Here is a 22,917-nt window from a genome sequence, read left to right as displayed (position 1 = left end):
CCAATATTTTGAAGAAGGTCGGTATAAATGCATCTCCCATGCCAAACAAAAGAATTACAGTCTGGGTTTTCCCATAGCAAAAATATCCTCTTCAGAGTTTGTTGGTTCAGTCACCACTTTTCCGGTTCCCTCTGCTGCTTACCGTAAGATATTCTACTCTCAGTGAAATGCCTTATTGAAGTGCTCATGTCCAAGTGGTGTGCTTTTTAGGTCTCGCGCCTAGCGTTGCAGTGCGTAGCACTACTCGCGCAGCGAGACTTCATGTCGGGGCTTCTGAATGCTGACCACAGTCTTGTGCGTGTGGTTTTATCGTTGCAGGCTATTGGGCATTGCGTTGCGTCTTTCTAAGAAAGACAGCAAGCAATTAGGCAAATGCGGGCGCATGTCCCGCATTTGCCCCGCCCACGGCCTATTGGTGTCTGTTACCCGCACGGCCGACATCTGTTTTGCATTATCGTGCCCAGACTCGTGCGCCATAATGCAAAACAGATGGCCTGCTCCCTCACACAAGCGAATGCGCACTCTCGCGCACCACTCGTGGCCTGTGATTTGAGACTCTGGTCACCTTAAACTAGAACAGCATCCGTCATGAGGACGAGAGTGTAGCGGAGGGGAGGGGAGCTCTTTAAGATCTTCTACGTGTCTTTGTGAATCCACCTTCCTTTGAAGTAAGGAGCAAGGATGACCACGGTCATTTCTAGCAGATGAAGATTTCAATTTAGATCCATTTTAAATGTTTGGGCCCGAATTCACAACGACACCTAAGAGTACTACAAAAACACAAGTCAGGAACACTACTGCAGCAGTACAAGAGCACTACAGGAGCACTACAAGAGCAGTACAAGAGCACTACAAGAGCAGTGTAAAAGGCCTTTCTAAAGTATCTCTATGGTCCTGCAGGTGCCCCTCTCCTGTTGCTGTCCGAATCCCTCCCCCTTCCTCTTGGTGGGCAGCGGTGGAGCAGCACCACATGACACATCGAGGGCACTCCCGGCAGACCGCCCACTCCAGCAGGTGAGGAGGGGCGCGCAGCGCGCTCCTCATGCAGTGTCAAATGCAAAAAGAAGAACTCTTGATGGACAGAAGGCAGAACAATGTCATACATTCACCCCAGTACAGAGATCTGGGCGTAAATCCATCGTTTTTTTGCTCACCATGCCATTCCAGTTTGGACCCAGCCATATGCAAATCAATGGGAACAGTCCAGCCCGAACTGCCAGGCCAGGTCCTCCTCATTCAGAGTGTGGTGCACGGTTGGCCCCGGGCCGGAGTTTGGACTCAAGACCCTCCCCCCTTTCATCCCACGTTCACCTGTCCTACAGAGCTGTAAGGGTGCCCCTCTGCGCACATTCGTGCATCTTATAGTGTGCACAATGCTAGTCAGTGACGTGCACATGCCTCACACCAGCACAATGTGCAAACACCACAAAACTGTGGGTTATTGTACAGCTGTGTGAAGCAGGATAAAAATACACCCCAGGACGCCGCTAAGTGAGGCAAACACAAATGTATACAAAGGTTTAAGAGAGGAGCTCGTACCCTCTAGAGCGAGGTCAAGGCGGCTGTGTGCCGCGTAAAAATCATGTTCCAATATTCTTTGAACTTTAATGTTGTTAACTAAGAAGGTGAGAAATGCTAAATTAACAAAAGAGATTTGCGCTCGCCCTAGTTTGGGGACTCGCAATCCCACCAGGCACTCGTGTGAGGCTTTTAACACCAGACACACTAGAAAACAAGCATTGGCAGACAATAGGTCTCGCCTTTGGGAGCGTGCAAGTTTAAAAAAAAATAATGAAGTATAAGATTAAGTTTACATTCACTTCGTATTTAGGATGCAGTAAACGTGAAGTCTTAAACTTCAGGTTTTTTTTTTTTTTTACTTACAAGGTCCCAAAGGCGAGACCTATTGGCTATGCCAATGCTTGTTCTGATAGTGCTTGTGACAACGTACCCTGCTACCTGTTTATATAAAAGAGATTTGGTGTTGGCTGTCCCAATGAGCACTGATGACTGTCAAATTCAGAGCACAAACAAGGCAAGGATCCTGGTTAAGGCCCTATGCTCCAGCACATTAATTTGCAGATTTGTTTCTACTTGGATGCACAGTCCACTGGTCGAGAGCTCCTGAAGGTGTTCAGCCTCGAGTCTGTGGTCATCATGAAAATAACTGGTTATGTTGTGGAAGAAGGCCTGAAGCAAAGTTATTCCTGTCAATCCATTACGAAAAAGATGACTTGACACTAGCGATTACATTTTTCTTACCTCGAAGGAGCCTTGAGATTGACACCACTACATGGCTAATACCTTCTATGTGTCTCATTTGTAATCTGAGTTTCCAAATTATCAATCTATTAATTAAGTGCAGGTATTTGTTGTAGGTCACTTTGCTATGGTGACCTTATAAGTTAAATGTAACAGTAAGAAGATGCAGTTCTTACCAGCTTGCTCTGTAGTTCTCCTTTTACAACACTATATAATAAAATGCTGCCGACTGCTGTACCAATAGCCAACAAATCAAACTGTCCAGCCGATTCTGCGGCTTCAGATTTCCTTTTCTTCTTTTGTGGGCCCTCCTAAAACAGAAAGACAAGAAAACAATCAGACTAATAAAACTGGCATTGTGTTAAGAGACCATTCTTGCAGGAGAAAGAAACCACAGAGTGGGCAAAATTTCATAGACACAAGTGATTTATTATAGATGCACTATGGTCCAGTGCAAGTACCCTACTGCATAAATTGCAAATAAGCAAATTCAACTTCTAAATTTAGCAACTCTAGCAGGAAGCTGAACTGTGGCTTCACTTCTCCCAATGATCCTAGTGGAATCCTTAGCTCCCCCATAGCTCAAATAATGGATTTCTACTACATGATGATAGTCACACAAACGCTATATGCAGACACTACACATTTCTCTTACGAGAGGACAAAATAAAACAAAATATTGAAAGTAACTAAAGTTTACATTAACACATAGATAAAATACAAAATTGTAACTTAAGCAAATCTATGGGTAAAATATGTCAACAAAATCATCCAGTATTTGGTAAGGTAATAATTTTAATAACGATAGCAGCAGCCATGTGAGAACTATTACCACACAATGATTGCAAGGGTACTCCAAGAGGAGGTTGTTCCCATCCTCTTCTCCTTTTTTCCACCCTCCATGTTGGTAATAGAATTTAGCCTTTCACGCCCAACACTCACTTCATTCCACAACCACTTGCAGGAATGCATGGTCTCTTCGCACGAGTTAGAATGCAAGATCTGGATAATCTGGCTGCTAATATGTCAGATTTTGCCTTCACCCAATTTTACAGTCATTGAAGATCTATTAAACTTTGCAAGGTTTGGAGAGTATGCCCCCACCCCTTCAGGAATAACATGTGTTTGACACACCCAATTATCCATTTCTAACTTTGTTGCTTTGACTACATCTTTGCAATCAAAATGTTCATTGTAGACTCCCTGAGCTTTTCTGATATTCTCTCCTAACTTATGGTGACCAACTCCCTCAAAACTACTGTCATTCATGCGACATTAAACTTTGTGTAAGGTTCTCTTCTCTTGAGCACTTTAAAAAGACTTCAGCTTGTATGGGTAGACATCACACTATACACGGAATTGATTCGCCACGCCTCATCTTTTAGCATTAAAGCGGTATTTCGTTTCACTTTGAAACATTGCCTTCTGCTACAGACAGCTTTTTTAGTCGCACGATCTGTAATACAGGGCAACGCAGGATACCAAAAAGTTTTTGGATTGTAGTTATTTTGGCTTTACTCCAGCACAAGCGCTTCTTTCATCAGCACGGCGCCTGCTTCAAGGCCGTCGCACTAAATATTTCATAAAGCACAGTGGTCGTGAAGAAAGCTGTAGTGTTGATAAAATAAAGGTGCATGGCCACTTAATTCGCCCATGCCAAATCTTCGCCAGATTTCAACAACATCTATGCAACAGAGTGATATACGTACAAATGCAGCAGATCCTTATGTAGGGAAAAAAAAACTGCTTCAAAACTCACACTCTTCCACTGGCCAAGGTTAAATAGAATTAAAAGCAGTATAGCACTAGCAGATATACTATCAATCAATCAGGGGCTTATAAAGCGCGCTACTCACCCGTGAGGGTCTCTATGCCCCACAGTGGAGGGTGAATGGGGTAAATTTGAAGGGGGAAATTTTTGAAGAGGGCTAACAAGCAAGGGTTCCAGGTATCTGGTGAAGTGGGATTGTTTTCCTAGTTAAGAAGGAGTAACTGACACGGCTCGGTGGTGTAAGCTGCCCTTGTCCCCGCTGGGTCGGGCAGCACTGTTTAAAATGATGTCCCTTCCCAGATTTCTCTATGCACTTCAGAACTCCTTCGATGTTATTCCTGTGTCCTACTTTCGGGAGGTGGAGAGCCTGCAGAGGAGACTGGTGTGGGACGGACGGGCGCGTATCGCTCTGGCAAAGCTTACTCTCCCCTGGTACGACGGGGGCATCGCGCTTCCCGACATTCGCAGGTATTATTGGGCCTCACAGCTATCGGCCATTAACCATGCCACGTATGCGCCTGGCTTGAATCCGGCGTATGAGATGGATAAATTCCTGCTTCCCGGCGGAAACTATAACAGGGCACTTTACTCCAGCTCGGCTGGACGGACCCTTACGGGCCCTACTAAGATTGCGGTACGGATCTGGAAGGCGGCCAATGTAGCCTTGGGCTGGAGTGAGCGATTAACATGTGCTACTCCTCTGTTTGCCTCCGACCGCCTGGGAAGCCTCTGGACAACGAAGGGGTTTGAACGTTGGGACACGATTGGTATTAGCAGAGTGGGAGACTTATGGATTAAGGGTGCGGTTAAAACATTTGCGGCGCTCCAGAGCGAATACGAACTTACGGAAAGGGAGTTCTTCCGCTACGCCCAGATTCGGCATGCCCTGCTCTCTGTTTTTGGGGAGGGGACCAAGATCCCGGCTTCTTCGCCCCTCGAGGACCGCATACTCGATGGTCATGTCCCCGACAGTACTCTCTCATTAATTTATAAAAAACTTATCAATAATCGGGCTGACCTCTTGGTGCGCCTCCGGGAGGCGTGGACGGGGGATGGGGTGGAACTGGACGACGAGTGGCAGTCCGCACTGTCGTCCCCCAAGGAAGTGGCCATTCCAGCCCGTCTCCGCCTGGTCCAACTTAAGATTCTCCACCGGGTGTATGTGACGGGTCCCCGTTTGGTCTCGATGGGATTTTCTGAAGACGGGCTCTGTAAGCGGGGATGTGGACTCAGAGCCACCTTTCTCCATATCCTTTGGGAGTGTCGCGAGGTGGCGGAATACTGGCGCCGGGTTCATGTGGTCATGGGACAAGTCACCGGGGTTGTGCTGCTGCCGGAGGTGCGTCGCTGTGTCCTGAATGTGTGGGAGCCCAATGATTATAACGCGGCTCAGACTCGGTGGGCGGCCCTGGGGAACATGATTGCCAAGAGAGATATAGCGCAGCTTTGGGGTTCCCAGCGGCCTCCCACCGTGTCCGTATGGAAGGAGAACATGGACTGGTGCATGTTCAGGGAGAAGACTGTGTATGTGGCTCGTGGTAAACCGGGGGCATGGGGTAGAATCTGGGGGCAATGGAACGCGTATCGTGGGGGTATCTGTATTCCCCCCCTAGTGGACACTGATATTGCTTTGTCCCCCTGACCCTTGATGGTTCCTTGCGACTTTTGGAATAACCGAATATAGACGTTCCTCTCCCGTGACCCCCCCCCCCCGACCTATCAGTACTCCTTCCTCTTGATAGCTATTTGAAGGTCTGAAGTAGAGTCCCCCGGATGTAGCCTGACCCACATTTTTTGCCCTTACGCCTCGCCTTTTGTTTTTATTTGTTATTTATGTTAAACCTATGTATCCTGCTTCCCTAGGACTATCCGGAGCCATGTACGGGGCTGGGCCCCGGGAGTCGACTACTGCCTTAACATCCGTGTGATCCTTTCGGAATCTAGCGGCCGGCCCTGGTGGTTGTAGGCCCATGCTTGTAATTGATTTATTGTTTAATAAAATTTTCAAAAAAAAAAAAGAAGGAGTAACTGATTTATTATGGTCTCTGGCATAAACTTGAAGTATTGGATGATCAGAAGAGAGCAAATCGTGCCAATTCAAGACTTTTGTCTAGTACAGAGATTATTTCATAGATTGACACATTCATGTCAAGACTGTTTGGTATTGTTAGTGCATCGTACACATGGAATTTAAGAATAAAATGAATTCTTAAGAGTGAAAAAAGTAGCTATATCTGATTTAAGCTCAACCTAGAGAGGCCCTTTGGGCAAGTGCCTGCCTGCACCTTTTGGCTTGCCACTCCAGAAGCAGAGAGCACACCAAGTGGTTTGGGCCCGCAGTCCGGCCCGGTTTGAAGAGCTAGGGGGGGGAGCCCGATAGGCGTTATGACCACCACACAAAGCAGAACAAGCATTTGCAATGCAATAGGTCTCGCATCAGGAAAGTTTGAGCTATCGGTATTGTAAATGCCAAAATTTGTATTTATGTGTTGGTTTTGAAAATAGCTAAATTAATAGCTGTCATTTACAATTCCAATAGTTTTAACTTTCGCACCAAATACATAGCACCGACAAACATTGACCGAAAACAAAAAACAAAATGCTTAAAATGAGTTTTGGAAACTTTTTGTTCCTGTAACGTTTGTGACTTTTTTTAAAGTTAAAATGCACCTACTGACATCGTACAAAATAGGGGGCAGTGTGTGAGGGGGCAGTGTGTGAGGGGGCAGTGTGTGAGGGGGCAGTGTGTGAGGGGGCAGTGTGTGAGGGGGCAGTGTGTGAGGGGGCAGTGTGTGAGGGGGCAGTGTGTGAGGGGGCAGTGTGTGAGGGGGCAGTGTGTGAGGGGGCAGTGTGTGAGGGGGCAGTGTGTGAGGGGGCAGTGTGTGAGGGGGCAGTGTGTGAGGGTGCGGGCTGTGAGTGTGTACGGGTGCGGGCTGTGTGTGTGTACGGGTGCGGGCTGTGTGTGTGTACGGGTGCGGGCTGTGTGTGTGTACGGGTGCGGGCTGTGTGTGTGTGTACGGAGTGTAAGGGTGCAGTGTGTGTGGCCTAAAGTAGTGTGAGGGGGCAGTGTGAGGGGGCAGTGTGGGGGGGGTGCAGGGGGGGTGCAGAGTGGGGGGGTGCAGAGGGGGGGGTGCAGAGTGGGGGGGGGGTGCAGAGTGGTGGGGGGGTGCAGAGGGGGGGGTGCAGAGTGGGGGGGGTGCAGAGTGGGGGGGGGGTGCAGAGTGGGGGGGGGGTGCAGAGTGGGGGGGGGGGTGCAGAGTGGGGGGGGGTGCAGAGTGGGGGGGGTGCAGAGTGGGGGGGGGTGCAGAGTGGGGGGGGGTGCAGAGTGGGGGGGGTGCAGAGTGGGGGGGGTGCAGAGTGGGGGGGTGCATTTTGGAAGCGTTTTGTTCCTGTAACGTTTGTGACTTTTTTTAAAAGTGAAAATGCACCTACTGACATCGTACAAAATAGGGGCCAGTGTGTAAGAGGGCAGTGAGTGTGTGAGGGGGCATTGTGTGAGGGGACATTGTATGAGGGTAAAGTGTGAGTGTGTACGGTTGTGGGCTGTGTGTGTGCGCGGAGTGTAAGGGTGCAGTGTGTGTGCGCGGAGTGTAAGGGTGCAGTGTGTGTGCGCGGAGTGTAAGGGTGCAGTGTGTGTGGCCTAAAGTAGTGTAAGGGTGCAGTGTGTGTGGCCTAAAGTAGTGTAAGGGTGCAGTGTGTGTGGCCTAAAGTAGTGTGAGGGGCAGTGGGGGGTGCAGAGAGAGGGGGTGCAGAGAGGGGGGTGCAGAGTGTGAGGGGGGGGCAGAGTGTGAGGGGGGGCAGAGTGTGAGGGGGGTGCAGAGTGTGAGGGGGGTGCAGAGTGTGAGGGGGGTGCAGAGTGTGAGGGGGGTGCAGAGTGTGAGGGGGGTGCAGAGTGTGAGGGGGGTGCAGAGTGTGAGGGGGGTGCAGAGTGTGAGGGGGGTGCAGAGTGTGAGGGGGTGCAGAGTGTGAGGGGGTGCAGAGTGTGAGGGGGTGCAGAGTGTGAGGGGGTGCAGAGTGTGAGGGGGTGCAGAGTGTGAGGGGGTGCAGAGTGTGAGGGGGTGCAGAGTGTGAGGGGGTGCAGAGTGTGAGGGGGTGCAGAGTGTGAGGGGGTGCAGAGTGTGAGGGGGTGCAGAGTGTGAGGGGGTGCAGAGTGTGAGGGGGTGCAGAGTGTGAGGGGGGTGCAGAGTGTGAGGGGGTGCAGTGTGTGAGGGGGGTGCAGTGTGTGAGGGGGGTGCAGAGTGTGAGGGGGTGCAGAGTGTGAGGGGGGTGCAGAGTGTGAGGGGGTGCAGAGTGTGAGGGGGTGCAGAGTGTGAGGGGGTGCAGAGTGTGAGGGGGGTGCAGAGTGTGAGGGGGTGCAGAGTGTGAGGGGGTGCAGAGTGTGAGGGGGTGCAGAGTGTGAGGGGGTGCAGAGTGTGAGGGGGTGCAGAGTGTGAGGGGGTGCAGAGTGTGAGGGGGTGCAGAGTGTGAGGGGGTGCAGAGTGTGAGGGGGTGCAGAGTGTGAGGGGGGTGCAGAGTGTGAGGGGGGTGCAGAGTGTGAAGGGCAGTGTGTGTGGCCTGTGTGTGGTCTGTGTGAGAGTGGGACAGTATGTATGGTCTGTGTGAGAGGGGGCAGTGTGTGTGGGCTGTGTGCGAGGGGGGAAGCATGTGTGGTCTGTGCGCGAGGGGCCAGTATGTGAAGGACCAGTTGCAGGCGACTTGCAGGGCAGACCTCAAGACAGCGAGGCACAACAGAATAAAAGTGCTGTTAGTGGAGAGATTGATCATCAGAATATAAGCAGGAAAGCAAAGAATGAAAGTCATACAAAAGCATACGTGTTTGGGTGCGTAAAGTAAAATAATGAAACACATTCAAAAGTAAATAAATATAAGATGAATGCAAAGCACAGAGGCAGGAGGTCAAGTAGTAAGTCACAGAGCCGAGATTCCGGAAAAGTTGCGAGAAAGAGAAGGCGGGGCAGAACTACACGGAAGGGGAGACGCGCGTGGGCGGAGAGGAGCCTGTGAGAACGAGCTGCAGAGATCAAAGAAAAGGTTTGCGACCATATGGAGTGAGGGGGTGTGCAGCCTGGTGAGCTGAATGTGTGTGGTAACAAAGGGAGAGCGTGGCGCGCACCATAACATTTTCAGACCGCAGCGTCCACGTGAACTTTGTTCATTCGTTAAATAAAGTTATACAATAATTCTAATTAAAGCACAAAACACCTAGCACCAATAGACATTTACCGACGAAAAAAAACAAAAATCTACTAATGCGTTTTAGAAACTCTCTGATCCTGTAACGTTTTTGTTTCTGTTAAAATTTAGAAAAGGCACCTACTGACATCGTACGAACTAGGGGGCAGTGTGTAAGAGGGCACAGTGTGAGTGTCTAAGGGTGCGGGCTGTGTGTGTGCGGGGTGTAAGGGTGCAGTGTGTGTGACCTAAAGTACTGTGGGTGTTTAATGTGTGAGAGCAGTGTATGTGGGGTCAGTGTGTGAGGAGGGGTCAGTGTGTGAGGAGGGGTCAGTGTGTGAGGAGGGGTCAGTGTGTGAGGAGGGGTCAGTGTGTGAGGAGGGGTCAGTGTGTGAGGAGGGGTCAGTGTGTGAGGAGGGGTCAGTGTGTGAGGAGGGGTCAGTGTGTGAGGAGGGGTCAGTGTGTGAGGAGGGGTCAGTGTGTGAGGAGGGGTCAGTGTGTGAGGAGGGGTCAGTGTGTGTGCTCTGTGTGAGGCGGGGCAGTGTGTTGTCTGTGAGAGGGGGGGCAGTGTGTGGTCTGTGAGAGGGGGGGCAGTGTGTGTGGTCTGTGAGAGGGGGGGCAGTGTGTGTGGTCTGTGAGAGGGGGGGCAGTGTGTGTGGTCTGTGAGAGGGGGCTGTGAGACCGGCCTCACGGCGTGGCCCTCTCCATCATCCAGCCAACCTGCAACCACCCTCAAGACACGACATCCCCGACTCCGGCCGCCCCAGCCACCCCCGATCCGCGGGCCGGCCAGAGGCCTGACCAACTCACCACCCTACCACGCATGTCCAACCAAGGAAGCGGGAGCCCTCAACACAGACCCAGAGGCGCCAGCCCAGTAACACCTCGGGTCGCCTTCCCTGGGAGGACTCAATCGGCCACCAGGCCCCTGGGGAGCAGGCGCCTCCCCTACCGAGCGTCTGGGGTCCCTCCCAGACCCACCTGAAAAGACCAAAGAAGTGAGCGGCAGGAAATCCCGCCGAACCCCCTCCGTCACCCCAGTCTCCCCTCTGCGAGCACTCCGGACTTCAAAGAACCAGCGGAGTATAACAAGGGGTGCCGGAGAAACAAGGACAGAGAAGACCTGGAACCATCTGAGCCTGCTGACGCTGTCGCGGCTCCTGAACGCTGAAGTCACCTGGGCCTGCTGAGTGACTCGCGGCCTCTTGCTATTGAACCATCTGAGCCCTGCGGACGAGGTCGCGGCTCCCGAACACTGAACCACCTAGGCCTGCTGAGTGACTCGCGGCCCCCAGCTATTAAACCATCGGAGCCCTGCTGACGGAATCGCGGCTCCTGAACTCCGACCACCTGTGCCTGCTGAGAGACTCGCGGCGCTCCCCTTGAGGACGACTCGGGAAGAGATCGCCCAGAGACACGACACCCTCCGGCTCGAGGATTGTGAGCTTCCGTAGGGTATTTCGCAGAGACACTATCTTGAAAGACTGTCCCGCTACCCCCATTCCCCACGACTGACTTGTGGTACGTTGTGCCACTGCTGTACTATTTGCCTTTTGGGTCATAAAGATCCCTTGAAATCATCGATAAAAGAACTTATCGTCCTACAAAGAATACGTGTGGTGTCCCTCTGTTCACAGTGCAGTTCAGGGTGTGCGCGCCTGGTTCGGCTTACTTGGGAGAGGTGGGTCAAAGGGGTGGGCAAGACGTGTATCGAACCCCCTTCCGGCGAACGCCTTTCCAACATTTGGTGGCAGACGACGGGATCCGAGCCGACACCGAAAGAGAGCGTGCAGTGAACGACTGACGCACTACCAAACAGAGATGGAAGGAGAAACCCCCCTGGGTGCCGCAGGTACCGAAATAAGCTCACCGTTCCGAGAGGATCAATTGGACTATTACACGCATAGAGAACTAAAACAGTTTTGCAAAGACCTTGGCATCGCTACCACCGGACTAAGCACAAAGGAAGACTTCCAGAAAGTACTGAAAGCCTGGGTCGAGACGGGGGCGCCCCCGACCCAAACGGAAGGAGACTCTACCCATGAACAAACAAGCACCCCGGCGAGAAACAACGGGCCAGAGGGGAACCTGTCCTCCGAGGAACTAGCGGACCGAGAGAGAAGCCGCAACCACGAACTGGAACTGGCAAAACTAAAAATCGAGGGAGAGATAAAACTGGCAGAGAAGAAGTTAGCCGTCGAGCAGTTACGGCTACAAGGGGAACTCGAAGAGAAGAGACTCCAAAGGGAGCACGACGAAAAGAAACTCCAGCTAGAACATGAACGCGGCCTGAAGGAGATTGAGTGGCGGGCTAGACACGAAAAGTCACAGCCGCCCGGGAATCCACAGCCCGCTCCCGCCGGGGAAACCAAAGTTCACATCCCCAAGGATGTGGTCAAGGAGTATTATAAGAACGATGATATCCAGCAGTGGTTTAAGGCCTACGAAGTCGCCATGACCTCTCACCGAGTCCCGCAGAAGGATTGGGGGGCTGGCCTATGGGGCCGGTTCTTAAGCGAAGGAAGGGACACTCTGCTCGATCTGCCCTCCGCGGTCATGAACTCCTACAGCCACATGAAGGAAGCCCTCGTGGGCCGGTACGGACTCACCCCCGAAATGTACCGACAACGGTTCCGAGATTGCAAAAAGATACCGGGCACCACGTGGGTCGAATACGTGAACTTTTACAGCCGAGCCTTGGACGGGTGGATCAAGGGCAGCAAGGTCTCCACCTTCGAAGAACTGTTCGATCTGATCGCCTGGGAACATTTAGCGGCCAATTGCTTTATAGAACTGCGCCAGCATCTCCTAGACAGTAAACTCACCGACCCTCGGAAGCTGGCCGCTGAGGCTGATCGTTGGGTGAACACCCGGGCCACCCGGGGCCCCGTGGGGGACTACGGCCGCAACAGTCAGGGTCCCCCCCGCCAGAGGGGCGGAGGGAACCACGGCCGACCAAGAGACTTTGCCGGGGGGTCCTCCACCAGCCCCCCCAGCAGCGGGTTCGGCCCAGTCTCCAGCCAGCACCGGAGCCCCAGGACGACCAGGTCCACGAGCTAGGATCACCTGCTTCCGCTGCCAGCAGCCCGGACACTACGCCAATGACCCCCAGTGTCCCCAGTATCAGCGAACCACAACGACCAACCCCACGACCCGGCAGATGGCCTCCGTGGCTCTGGGGGAAGAAATGGAAGACTCCGAGGAATGGGAACCGGCTGCCATGGCCCTGGTCTCCCTTGGTGATCGAGAAATGGTCCCCGGGACACCCTTGCCCGCCAACACAGAAAAGTACCGACAGCGGGTGACCAACGCCCACCGAGTCGAGGGCCTTCGCGACACCGGGGCGAGTGTCACCGCGGTCCACCGCAGCCTAATTTCCGAAGACCAGATCCTAGCCGGGGCCCTCTGTCCGGTCGTATCCTCCGACAATTCTGAGAGCCTCTGCCAGATGGCCCTGGTGCCCTTCGAGTGGGGAGGGGTCTCCGGAGAACTGAAGGTAGCGGTCCGGACCTCGCAGCCCGTAGACTGCCTCCTGGGCAACGACCTGGAGAGTTCCCCGTGGGGGCAGGTAGAACGAAGAGCCCACCTGGAGATGATGGGCCTACCAGAATGGGTCTGCGCCACCACGCGCTCCATGACCGCACGAGTGGCCCCCTCCAAGGGCGGTGAAGCCCTCTTACCGAACACTTTCCCCGAGAGAAGGGACCCCCTACCAGAAGCAGACAACCCTCCTTCCGAGGAAGAAGGAGACACTAACCCAGGGGAAGGACCGGAACCTTCCGCCCCAGAGGCCCCGATGGAACTCGAAGAACTGCCCGAGTTGGCCCAGTGGCACTGCGAAGGGGGGCCCTCCCGCGAAGAGTTCTGCCAGGAACAGACCACTTGCCCCTCCCTCGAGGGACTTAGACAACAAGCCGAAGCCCAGGTCACCGGTGACCAAACCGGAACCCATTGGGTCTATTGGGACAATGGCCTCCTCTACAGCGAGCAAAAGTCCGCCGAGCTAGGCGCAGCACGAGTACTGGTGGTACCCCTGCGGTTCCGGAGCCTCCTCCTGGGCCTGGCCCACGATGTACCCTTGGCAGGACACTTAGGCCAAGACAAGACATACCAGCGATTGGTGACCCACTTCTATTGGCCCAAGATGCGGGCGAATGTAGAAGCACACTGCAAGTCCTGCCTCACGTGCCAGGGCAGTGGGAAAAGTGGCGGAAAACGCAAAGCCCCCTTACAACCGTTCCCCCGTTGTGGGTACCCCGTTCGGCATCGACATCGTGGGACCCCTGGATCCGAAGACCGCCCAGGGCCACAGATTCATCCTTGTCCTGGTGGACCATGCCACCCGCTACCCCGAGGCTATCCCCCTCCGCACCGTGACGGCTCCCATGGTGGGCCGGGCTCTCATGGGGATCTTCTCCCGTGTCGGATTTCCCCGCGAGGTTGTGAGTGATCGCGGCACGAACTTTATATCCCGCTACATGAAGTCCCTGTGGCAGCAGTGCGGAGTCACGTATAAGTTCACGACCCCCTACCACCCCCAGGGCAACGGCCTGGTGGAACGCTTCAACCGAACTCTGAAGGGAATGATCCTGGGCCTCGAAGAGCCCCTGCGCTGGAAATGGGACGTCCTCCTCCCTTGCCTCCTGTTCGCGTACCGGGAGGTTCCCCAAAAGTCTCTGGGGTTCATCCCCTTCGAACTGCTGTACGGACATCCCGTTCGAGGGCCCCTGAGCCTGGTCAAAGAGGGCTGGGAGACAAGCCCCCGGGGGACACCCCCGGATGTGTTCCGCTACATCCTGGCACTCCGCAACCAGACGAGGAAGTTTAGAGAACTTGCAGAGGCTAACCTCGAGGCCAGCCAAGAAGAAATGAAGCGCTGGTATGACCAGAACGCAACCTTGGTCGAGTTCCAGCCGGGCCAGCAGGTTTGGGTCATGGCTCCGGTGAAACCCTGCGCCCTACAAGACAAATGGACTGGTCCATTCAAGGTGGTCGAACGGAAGAGCCAGGTCACGTATCTAGTCGACGTACAGTCCCCACGGAACCCCCTCCGGGTCCTCCACGTAAACCGTCTCAAGCCCCACTTCGTAAGGACAGAATTGAGTTTGCTACTGGCCACTGATGAGGGGGCAGAAGAAGACACTGACCCCCTGCCCGATCACCTGTGCACGAAGGAACTGGACGGTTCCGTGGAGGGTGTGAAACTGTCGGCCACCCTCACTCCCCAGCAGGCCGACGACTGCCGCCAGCTGCTCGGACAATTCGCAGACCTCTTCTCCCTCATTCCAAGGGTGACCGACTGGTGTGTCCACGACGTGGACACCGGCGACTGCCCGCCTGTGAGACACAGAGCCTACCGGGTGCCTGACCGGGTCCGCACCTGCATCAAGACCGAGGTACAGAAAATGCTCAACCTAGGGGTCATCGAGCCCTCCGACAGCCCCTGGGCCAGCCCGGTGGTTCTGGTCCCGAAGGCGGCCTCCCCAGGGGTCGCCCCCGAACTAAGATTCTGTGTAGACTATCGGGGGCTCAACGCGGTCACCCGCGCAGACGCTCACCCTATTCCCCGAGCCGACGAGCTCATCGACCGCCTGGGGGCCGCCCAGTTCCTCAGCACTTTCGACCTGACCTGCGGGTACTGGCAGATCGCTCTCACGGAAGGGGCGAAAGAGCGCTCTGCCTTCTCCACGCCAGATGGCCACTACCGCTTCAGGGTCATGCCGTTCGGAATGAAAAACGCCCCAGCCACGTTCCAGCGGTTGGTGAACAAGGTCCTGGCCGGACTTGAGGAGTTCAGCGCAGCGTACCTTGACGACATCGCCGTATTCAGCTCTCAATGGCACGAGCATCTCCAGCACCTCCGACAAGTACTAATGGCCCTGCGCCAAGCGGGCCTGACAGTGAAAGCCAGCAAATGCCAGCTCGGACAAGGCTCCGTGGTCTACCTGGGGCATCAGGTGGGCAGCGGCCAGGTCGCCCCTCTCCAGCCGAAGATCGATGCCATCAAGTCCTGGGAGCCCCCCACCACGCAGACAGAGGTTCGGGCCTTACGGGGTACTACCGGAGGTTCATTAAAAATTATGGTAGTATCGCAGGGCCCCTCACAGAGTTGACCTCCAAAAAGCTTCCGCAGAAGGTGCAGTGGACCCCCCAGTGCCAGCAGGCGTTCGACGCCTTGAAAACCGCCATGTGAACCGCTCCCGTACTCAAGGCCCCCCAACTACTCCCAAGAGTTCGTGGTCCAGACCGACGCATCCGAACATGGCATCGGGGCCGTGCTCTCGCAGTTCGACGACAAGGGCATTGATCAGCCCATAGCCTTCATCAGCCGAAGGCTGCTGCCGAGAGAGCAGCGTTGGAGTACTATAGAGCGAGAGGCCTTTGCCGTAGTCTGGGCCCTCAAGAAACTGCGGCCCTACTTGTTCGGAACCCATTTGAGTACAGACGGACCACCGGCCCTTGCAATGGCTAATGCGGATGAGGGGGGAGAACCCCAAGCTACTACGATGGTCCATCTCCCTCCAAGGGATGGATTTCACTGTCGAACATCGCCCCGGGACGGATCATGCCAACGCCGACGGCCTGTCCCGGTTCTTCCGCTTCGGCGAGGAGAACCCCCCAGTGGATGGGTAGTTCTCCACGCCTTTCAGCTGGGGGGGGGGGGACGCGTGTGAGACCGGCCTCACGGCGTGGCCCTCTCCATCATCCAGCCAACCTGCAACCACCCTCAAGACACGACATCCCCGACTCCGGCCGCCCCAGCCACCCCCGATCTGCGGGCCGGCCAGAGGCCTGACCAACTCACCACCCTACCACGCATGTCCAACCAAGGAAGCGGGAGCCCTCAACACAGACCCAGAGGCGCCAGCCCAGTCACACCTCGGGTCGCCTTCCCCGGGAGGACTCAATCGGCCACCAGGCCCCTGGGGAGCAGGCGCCTCCCCTACAGAGCGTCTGGGGTCCCTCCCAGACCCACCTGAAAAGACCAAAGAAGTGAGCGGCAGGAAATCCCGCCGAACCCCCTCCGTCACCCCAGTCCCCCCTCTGCGAGCACTCCGGACTTCAAAGAACCAGCGGAGTATAACAAGGGGTGCCGGAGAAACAAGGACAGAGAAGACCTGGAACCATCTGAGCCTGCTGACGCTGTCGCGGCTCCTGAACGCTGAAGTCACCTGGGCCTGCTGAGTGACTCGCGGCCTCTTGCTATTGAACCATCTGAGCCCTGCGGACGAGGTCGCGGCTCCCGAACACTGAACCACCTAGGCCTGCTGAGTGACTCGCGGCCCCCAGCTATTAAACCATCTGAGCCCTGCTGACGGAATCGCGGCTCCTGAACTCCGACCACCTGTGCCTGCTGAGAGACTCGCGGCGCTCCCCTTGAGGACGACTCGGGAAGAGATCGCCCAGAGACACGACACCCTCCGGCTCGAGGATTGTGAGCTTCCGCAGGGTATTTCGCAGAGACACTATCTTGAAAGACTGTCCCGCTACCCCCATTCCCCACGACTGACTTGTGGTACGTTGTGCCACTGCTGTACTATTTGCCTTTTGGGTCATAAAGATCCCTTGAAATCATCGATAAAAGAACTTATCGTCCTACAAAGAATACGTGTGGTGTCCCTCTGTTCACAGTGCAGTTCAGGGTGTGCGCGCCTGGTTCGGCTTACTTGGGAGAGGTGGGTCAAAGGGGTGGGCAAGACGTGTATCGAACCCCCTTCCGGCGAACGCCTTTCCAACATTTCGCCTTTCCAACAGGGGCAGTGTGTGTGGTCTGTGTGAGGGGGGCAGTGTGTGTGGTCTGTGTGAGGGGGGCAGTGTGTGTGGTCTGTGTGAGGGGGGCAGTGTGTGTGGTCTGTGTGAGGGGGGCAGTGTGTGTGGTCTGTGTGAGGGGGGCAGTGTGTGTGGTCTGTGTGAGGGGGCAGTGTGTGTGTGGTCTGTGTGGGGGGGGGGGGGGGGGGGAGTGTGTATGGTCTGTGTGGAGGGGCAGTGTGTGTGGTCTGTGTGGAGGGGCAAGTGTGAGTGGTATGTGTGAGGGGGCACTGTTTGTGGTCTGTGTGAGAGGGGGCAGTGTGAACTTTGTTCATTTGTTAAATAAAGTTAAACCAAAATTCAAATTTAAGCACAAAACACCTAGCACCAATAGACATTAACCGACAAAAAAAAATAAAAAATCTACTGATGCGTTTTAGAAACGCTTTGATCCTGTAACATTTGTGTTTTTGTTAAAATTTAAGAAAAGGCACCTGACATTGTACAAACTAGGGGGTAGTGTGTAAGAGGGCAGTGTGAGGGGGAATTGTATGAGGGCACAGTGAAAGTGAGTAAGGGTGTGGGCTGTGTGTGTGCGGGGTGTAAGGGTGCAGTGTGTGTGACCTAAAGTACTGTGAGTGGGTAATGTGTGAGAGCAGTGTGTCAAGGGGTCAGTGCGTGAGGAGGGGTCAGTGTGTGTGGTTTGTGTGAGAGGGGGCAGTGTGTGTGGTCTGTGTGAGGGGGCAGTGTGTGTGGTCTGTGTGAGGGGGCAGTGTGTGTGGTCTGTGTGAGGGGGCAGTGTGTGTGGTCTGTGTGAGGGGCAGTGTGTGTGGTCTGTGTGAGGGGCAGTGTGTGTGGTCTGTGTGAGGGGCAGTGTGTGTGGTCTGTGTGAGGGGCAGTGTGTGTGGTCTGTGTGAGGGGCAGTGTGTGTGGTCAGTGTGAGGGGCAGTGTGTGTGGTCTGTGTGAGGGGCAGTGTGTGTGGTCAGTGTGAGGGGCAGTGTGTGTGGTCTGTGTGAGGGGCAGTGTGTGTGGTCTGTGTGAGGGGCAGTGTGTGTGGTCTGTGTGAGGGGCAGTGTGTGTGGTCTGTGTGAGGGGCAGTGTGTGTGGTCTGTGTGAGGGGCAGTGTGTGTGGTCTGTGTGAGGGGCAGTGTGTGTGGTCTGTGTGAGGGGCAGTGTGTGTGGTCTGTGTGAGGGGCAGTGTGTGTGGTCTGTGTGAGGGGCAGTGTGTGTGGTCTGTGTGAGGGGCAGTGTGTGTGGTCTGTGTGAGGGGCAGTGTGTGTGGTCTGTGTGAGGGGGGTAGTGTGTGTGGTCTGTGTGAGGGGGCAGTGTGTGTGGTCTGTGTGAGGGGGCAGTGTGTGTGGTCTGTGTGAGGGGGGGCAGTGTGTGTGGTCTGTGTGAGGGGGGCAGTGTGTGTGGTCTGTGTGAGGGGGGCAGTGTGTGTGGTCTGTGTGAGGGGGCAGTGTGTGTGGTCTGTGTGAGGGGGCAGTGTGTGTGGTCTGTGTGAGGGGGCAGTGTGTGTGGTCTGTGTGAGGGGGGCAGTGTGTGTGGTCTGTGTGAGGGGGCAGTGTGTGTGGTCTGTGTGAGGGGGGCAGTGTGTGTGGTCTGTGTGAGGGGGGCAGTGTGTGTGGTCTGTGTGAGGGGGGCAGTGTGGGTGGTCTGTGTGAGGGGGGCAGTGTGGGTGGTCTGTGTGAGGGGGGCAGTGTGGGTGGTCTGTGTGAGGGGGGCAGTGTGTGGTCTGTGTGAGGGGGGCAGTGTGTGTGGTCTGTGTGAGGGGGGCAGTGTGTGTGGTCTGTGTGAGGGGGGCAGTGTGTGTGGTCTGTGTGAGGGGGGCAGTGTGTGTGGTCTGTGTGAGGGGGGCAGTGTGTGAGAGGGGGGCAGTGTGTGTGGTCTGTGTGAGGGGGGCAGTGTGTGTGGTCTGTGTGAGGGGGCAGTGTGTGTGGTCTGTGCGAGGGGGGGCAGTGTGTGTGGTCTGTGCGAGGGGGGGCAGTGTGTGTGGTCTGTGCGAGGGGGGGCAGTGTGTGTGGTCTGTGTGGAGGGGCAAGTGTGAGTGGTATGTGTGAGGGACAGTGTTTGTGGTCTGTGTGAGAGGGGGGCAGTGTTGGTTAGTGACTTGTCAGGAAACTGTATTCCTATTTTCTTTAAAGGCTGTATTAGTATTGGAAAAAAAATACACAATCTGACACTGGCTCATGTAAATGACTGCAGTGCCTTGGAAGAAAACTGTATTCTTATTTGAGGGTGAGGGGGTGCAGAGTGTGAGGGGGCTAATGTGTGTAGGGCAGTGTGTGAGTTGGCATTTTGTGGGGTCTAATGTGTGTAGGGCATTGTGTGAGGCAAAATAGAATAAAAGGATAAAAGTGCTGTTTGTAGAGAGTGTTTTTTTGTTTGTTTTGCATGAGAATGTAAGCAGGAAACTCAGACAAAAGCATACGTGTTTGGATGCGTAAAGCAGAACACAGAGGAAACTATTGAAGACGAGGGCAGACAGCAAAACACAGAGGCGAGACAGGATAAAAGTGCTGTTTGTGGAGAGTGATTTTTTATCCACATAAGAATGTAAGAAGGAAAGGAAACAATGAACGTGTTTGGGTGCGTAAAGTTAAATTAAAAAAAAAACATTCAAATTAAATAAATATAATAGACGCATGCAAAACTCATAGGGACATGGTCAAGTAGTCAGTCTCACAAAGTCGAAAATCAGAAAAAGATGCGAGAAAGAAAAGGCGGTGCGCAACTACATGGAAGAGGAGACACGCGTGGGCGGAGAGGAGTGCTGTTTGTAGAGAATGATTTTTTGTTTGTTTCGCATGAGATTGTAAGCAGGAAAATCAGACAAAAGCATGCGTGTTTGGATGCGTAAAGCAGAACACAGAGGCTGGAAACTATTGAAGACGAGGGCAGACAGCAAAACACAGAGGCGAAACAGGATAAAAGTGCTGTTTGTGGAGAGTTTTCTTTCGCATAAGAATGTAAGAAGGAAAGGAAACAATGAACGTGTTTGGGTGCGTAAAGTTAAATAAAAGAAAACATTCAAAGTAAATAAATATAATATAGACGCATGCAAAACTCATAGGCACGAGGTCAAGTAGTCAGTCTCACAAAGCCGAAAATCAGAAAAAGATGCGAGAAAGAAAAGGCGGAGGGGAACTACATGGAAGAGGAGAGACGAGTGGGCGGTTAAAAAAAAAAAACATTCAAAGTAAATAAATATAATAGACGCATGCAAAACTCATAGGCACGAGGTCAAGTAGTCAGTCACACAAAGCCCAAAAAAAAAATGCGAGAAAGAAGGCGGGGCGGAACTACACAGAAGGGGAGAGACCCGTGGGCGGAGAGGAGCCTGTGAGAACGCGCGGCGGAGATCAAAGAAAAGGCGCGCGACCATATGGAGAGTTAGGGGGTGTGCAGCCTGGTGGCCTGAATGCGTGTGGCAAGAGGGAGAGCGCAGCGCGCGCGAAGTGTCTGGTAGAAAATGGAAGCTGTAAAGAATGTGCGTGGTTGTGGCAGTTGTTGACAATGCGCGTGATTGTGTTCACATGAACTGCACGCGATCCGCAGCTAGGTAGACTTTTCGGACTGCTTACTATAATATTGCCTATCCATCCCTGCGGGATAGAATAGGCGAGACCTAAAATCTAGCGGCCACTGAAGATACCTACTGAGAAAGAGGTGCTGATGTAGTAGATCCCTGTGCACTCCTGGGCCAAGCCGCCCCACGAGTAATACTTCAAGAGGCAGTAGGAGGGGTCCAGGAGCTAGCACATGCTTGCAGCAGCGACATGGGGCCAGAGGGAGAGAGGAAGCGAAACTCAATAGATTCACAAACCGAAGGAGGGTCCCAACTGTGAAAATATCACACTGAGTTTTATAAGCTACTTCATGATGTGGTAATAGGTGAAGTATTTGCATCAAGAAGGCTGAAAACAGGGGCACACTATTAGAGCAGACCACTAAACACAGCCAAAGAGAAGATCACGCCTTTACCACTGCACTTTCTCCTAGCGTAGGGGAAAATCTAAAACTACCGGCACTTAGCAGACCCCAAGATAAATCAGCCTGTTCCACCTACTCAACAAGGGATTTTCTTTTTGGGGGATGCAGCCCACTGGCCAAGGGCATTTGCTCCTTCTTGCCACCTTGGGAGGAATGGAGGAAATGTGCTGTTGACCACCAATCTGCCACCAGGTGGCTAGAAAGCCCATTAGGACACCTGAGTTTACCTTTTTTTTTTTTGGTCTCGCCTGGCGTAAGACTGCGCAGACATGCGCAGTCTCGCTGGCGAGATTTAATGATATTTCTCTAGTGGGCGTTAAGCCCCACCCCTCTTTTCCATTGGCTGGCGTCACCGTTTATGCTAAACGGTGGCCGGCCATTGGAAAAGAGCGTCTAGTGACGTACACTTTTCTCTTTTAGAGCCGTCCCAGTTGGACTGGCTGCCCCGATTAACTGCTGTAGAACAATCACAGGAGTATTACCCGTAAACCCAACTGAGATCTGGGTAGATACAATGTAAGTGCAACAATATCTCAGCAGGATATATTTAGATTATTTAGACTGGTATGTACAAGACATTACAAACAACAGCACAAAAAGAGGAGGCTTCAAGTAGTTCTTTTCAAGCGCCTATAGGCGTCATGTATTTAGAAGATCAAAGAAAGGATACAATGGTAGTTACTGCACTACAGGGTATCAATACCAAGGCAACCCTAGTGTAGAACGTGTGTAAAGTGCTCGTGCTGGTGAGGTAACGGCGCTAGTGACAACGTGAGAAAACCACAGCAAGCGGCGCGGAAGAATATACAATATATACAAGTTAAACGGTTCATTCAACAAATTATTCAGTGGTATAATTGCTTTTTTTCATTGATTTAGTGAACCGAATGGACATGCGCCAGAGGAGTTGGTGCTGGTGGACAGTGGTCGACGGCGTTTCGATCCTCTCAATTTAGGATCATCATCAGGACCTGGGATGCCTATGTTGTGGAGTGCTCTGGCTTCAAGAGGTGAGGCGAAAGCTGGAAGGCCGTGAATTACTGGCGGCGAATCGCGGTGCAAACCGGGGGTCCAGGGATTCCCCGGGGTGTCAAAATTGGATTGATCGTTCGAGCACACGTCCGTGGCTCGCTTCGCTGCCGCTGATTTACTCCTGGCACCGGATTCACTCCTCCTCCCGCGCTCCATTAATCGGGCGCTGTCCCGACCTCCTGCACCGCGGCACTAATTGACATTGCCTGCCGCTACCCTACATCATAATCCAATTTTGACACCCCGGGGAATCCCTGAACCCCCGGTTTGCACCGCGATTCGCCGCCAGCAATTCACGGCCTTCAAGCTTTCGCTTCACCTCTTGAAGCCAGAGCACTCCACAACATAGGCATCCCAGGTCCTGATGATGATCCTAAATTGAGAGGATCGAAACGCCGTCGACCACTGTCCACCAGCACCAACTCCTCTGGCGCATGTCCATTCAGTTCACTAAATCAATGAGAAAAAGCAATTATACCACTGAATAATTTGTTGAATGAACCGTTTAACTTTTATATATATTCTTCCGCGCCGCTTGCTGTTTTCTCACGTTGTCACTAGCGCCGTTACCTCACCAGCACGAGCACTTTACACACGTTCTACACTAGGGTTGCCTTGGTATTGATACCCTGTAGTGCAGTAACTACCATTGTATCCTTTCTTCGATCTTCTAAATACATGACGCCTATAGGCGCTTGAAAAGAACTACTTGAAGCCTCCTCTTTTTGTGCTGTTTGTAATGTCTTGTACATACCAGTCTAAATAATCTAAATATATCCTGCTGAGATATTGTTGCACTTACACCGATTTACTGCTGGCGTAAAAGTTTTTTTTTTATCTTTATGGGGCCAAACACATGGCCCCATAAGGATACAAAACCAGTCAGGCGAGCCAGTCCAACTGGGATGGTTCTAAAAGAGAAAAAAAAGCGGGAGGC

At 53.4% G+C, this 22,917-nt stretch overlaps 1 protein-coding gene across 1 annotated transcript in view; it reads right to left on the bottom strand.

The window, feature by feature from the left end:
• The window catches only part of WDR43 (WD repeat domain 43), a 366,881-nt gene that overhangs the window by 319,530 nt on the left and 24,434 nt on the right, over positions 1 to 22,917 (bottom strand). Inside the window, exon 2 of the mRNA XM_085610376.1 lies at positions 2,439 to 2,573. Within this exon, the coding sequence (XP_085466502.1) occupies positions 2,439 to 2,573 (135 nt within the window). The remainder of the gene's footprint in view (positions 1 to 2,438; positions 2,574 to 22,917) is intronic.

This window comes from Triturus cristatus, chromosome 6 (genome assembly GCF_964204655.1).
Source record: "Triturus cristatus chromosome 6, aTriCri1.1, whole genome shotgun sequence".
Taxonomy (NCBI): domain Eukaryota; kingdom Metazoa; phylum Chordata; class Amphibia; order Caudata; family Salamandridae; genus Triturus; species Triturus cristatus.
The sequence above is the reverse complement of the archived record's forward strand: the minus strand, read 5'-3'. Positions and strand labels throughout refer to the sequence as shown.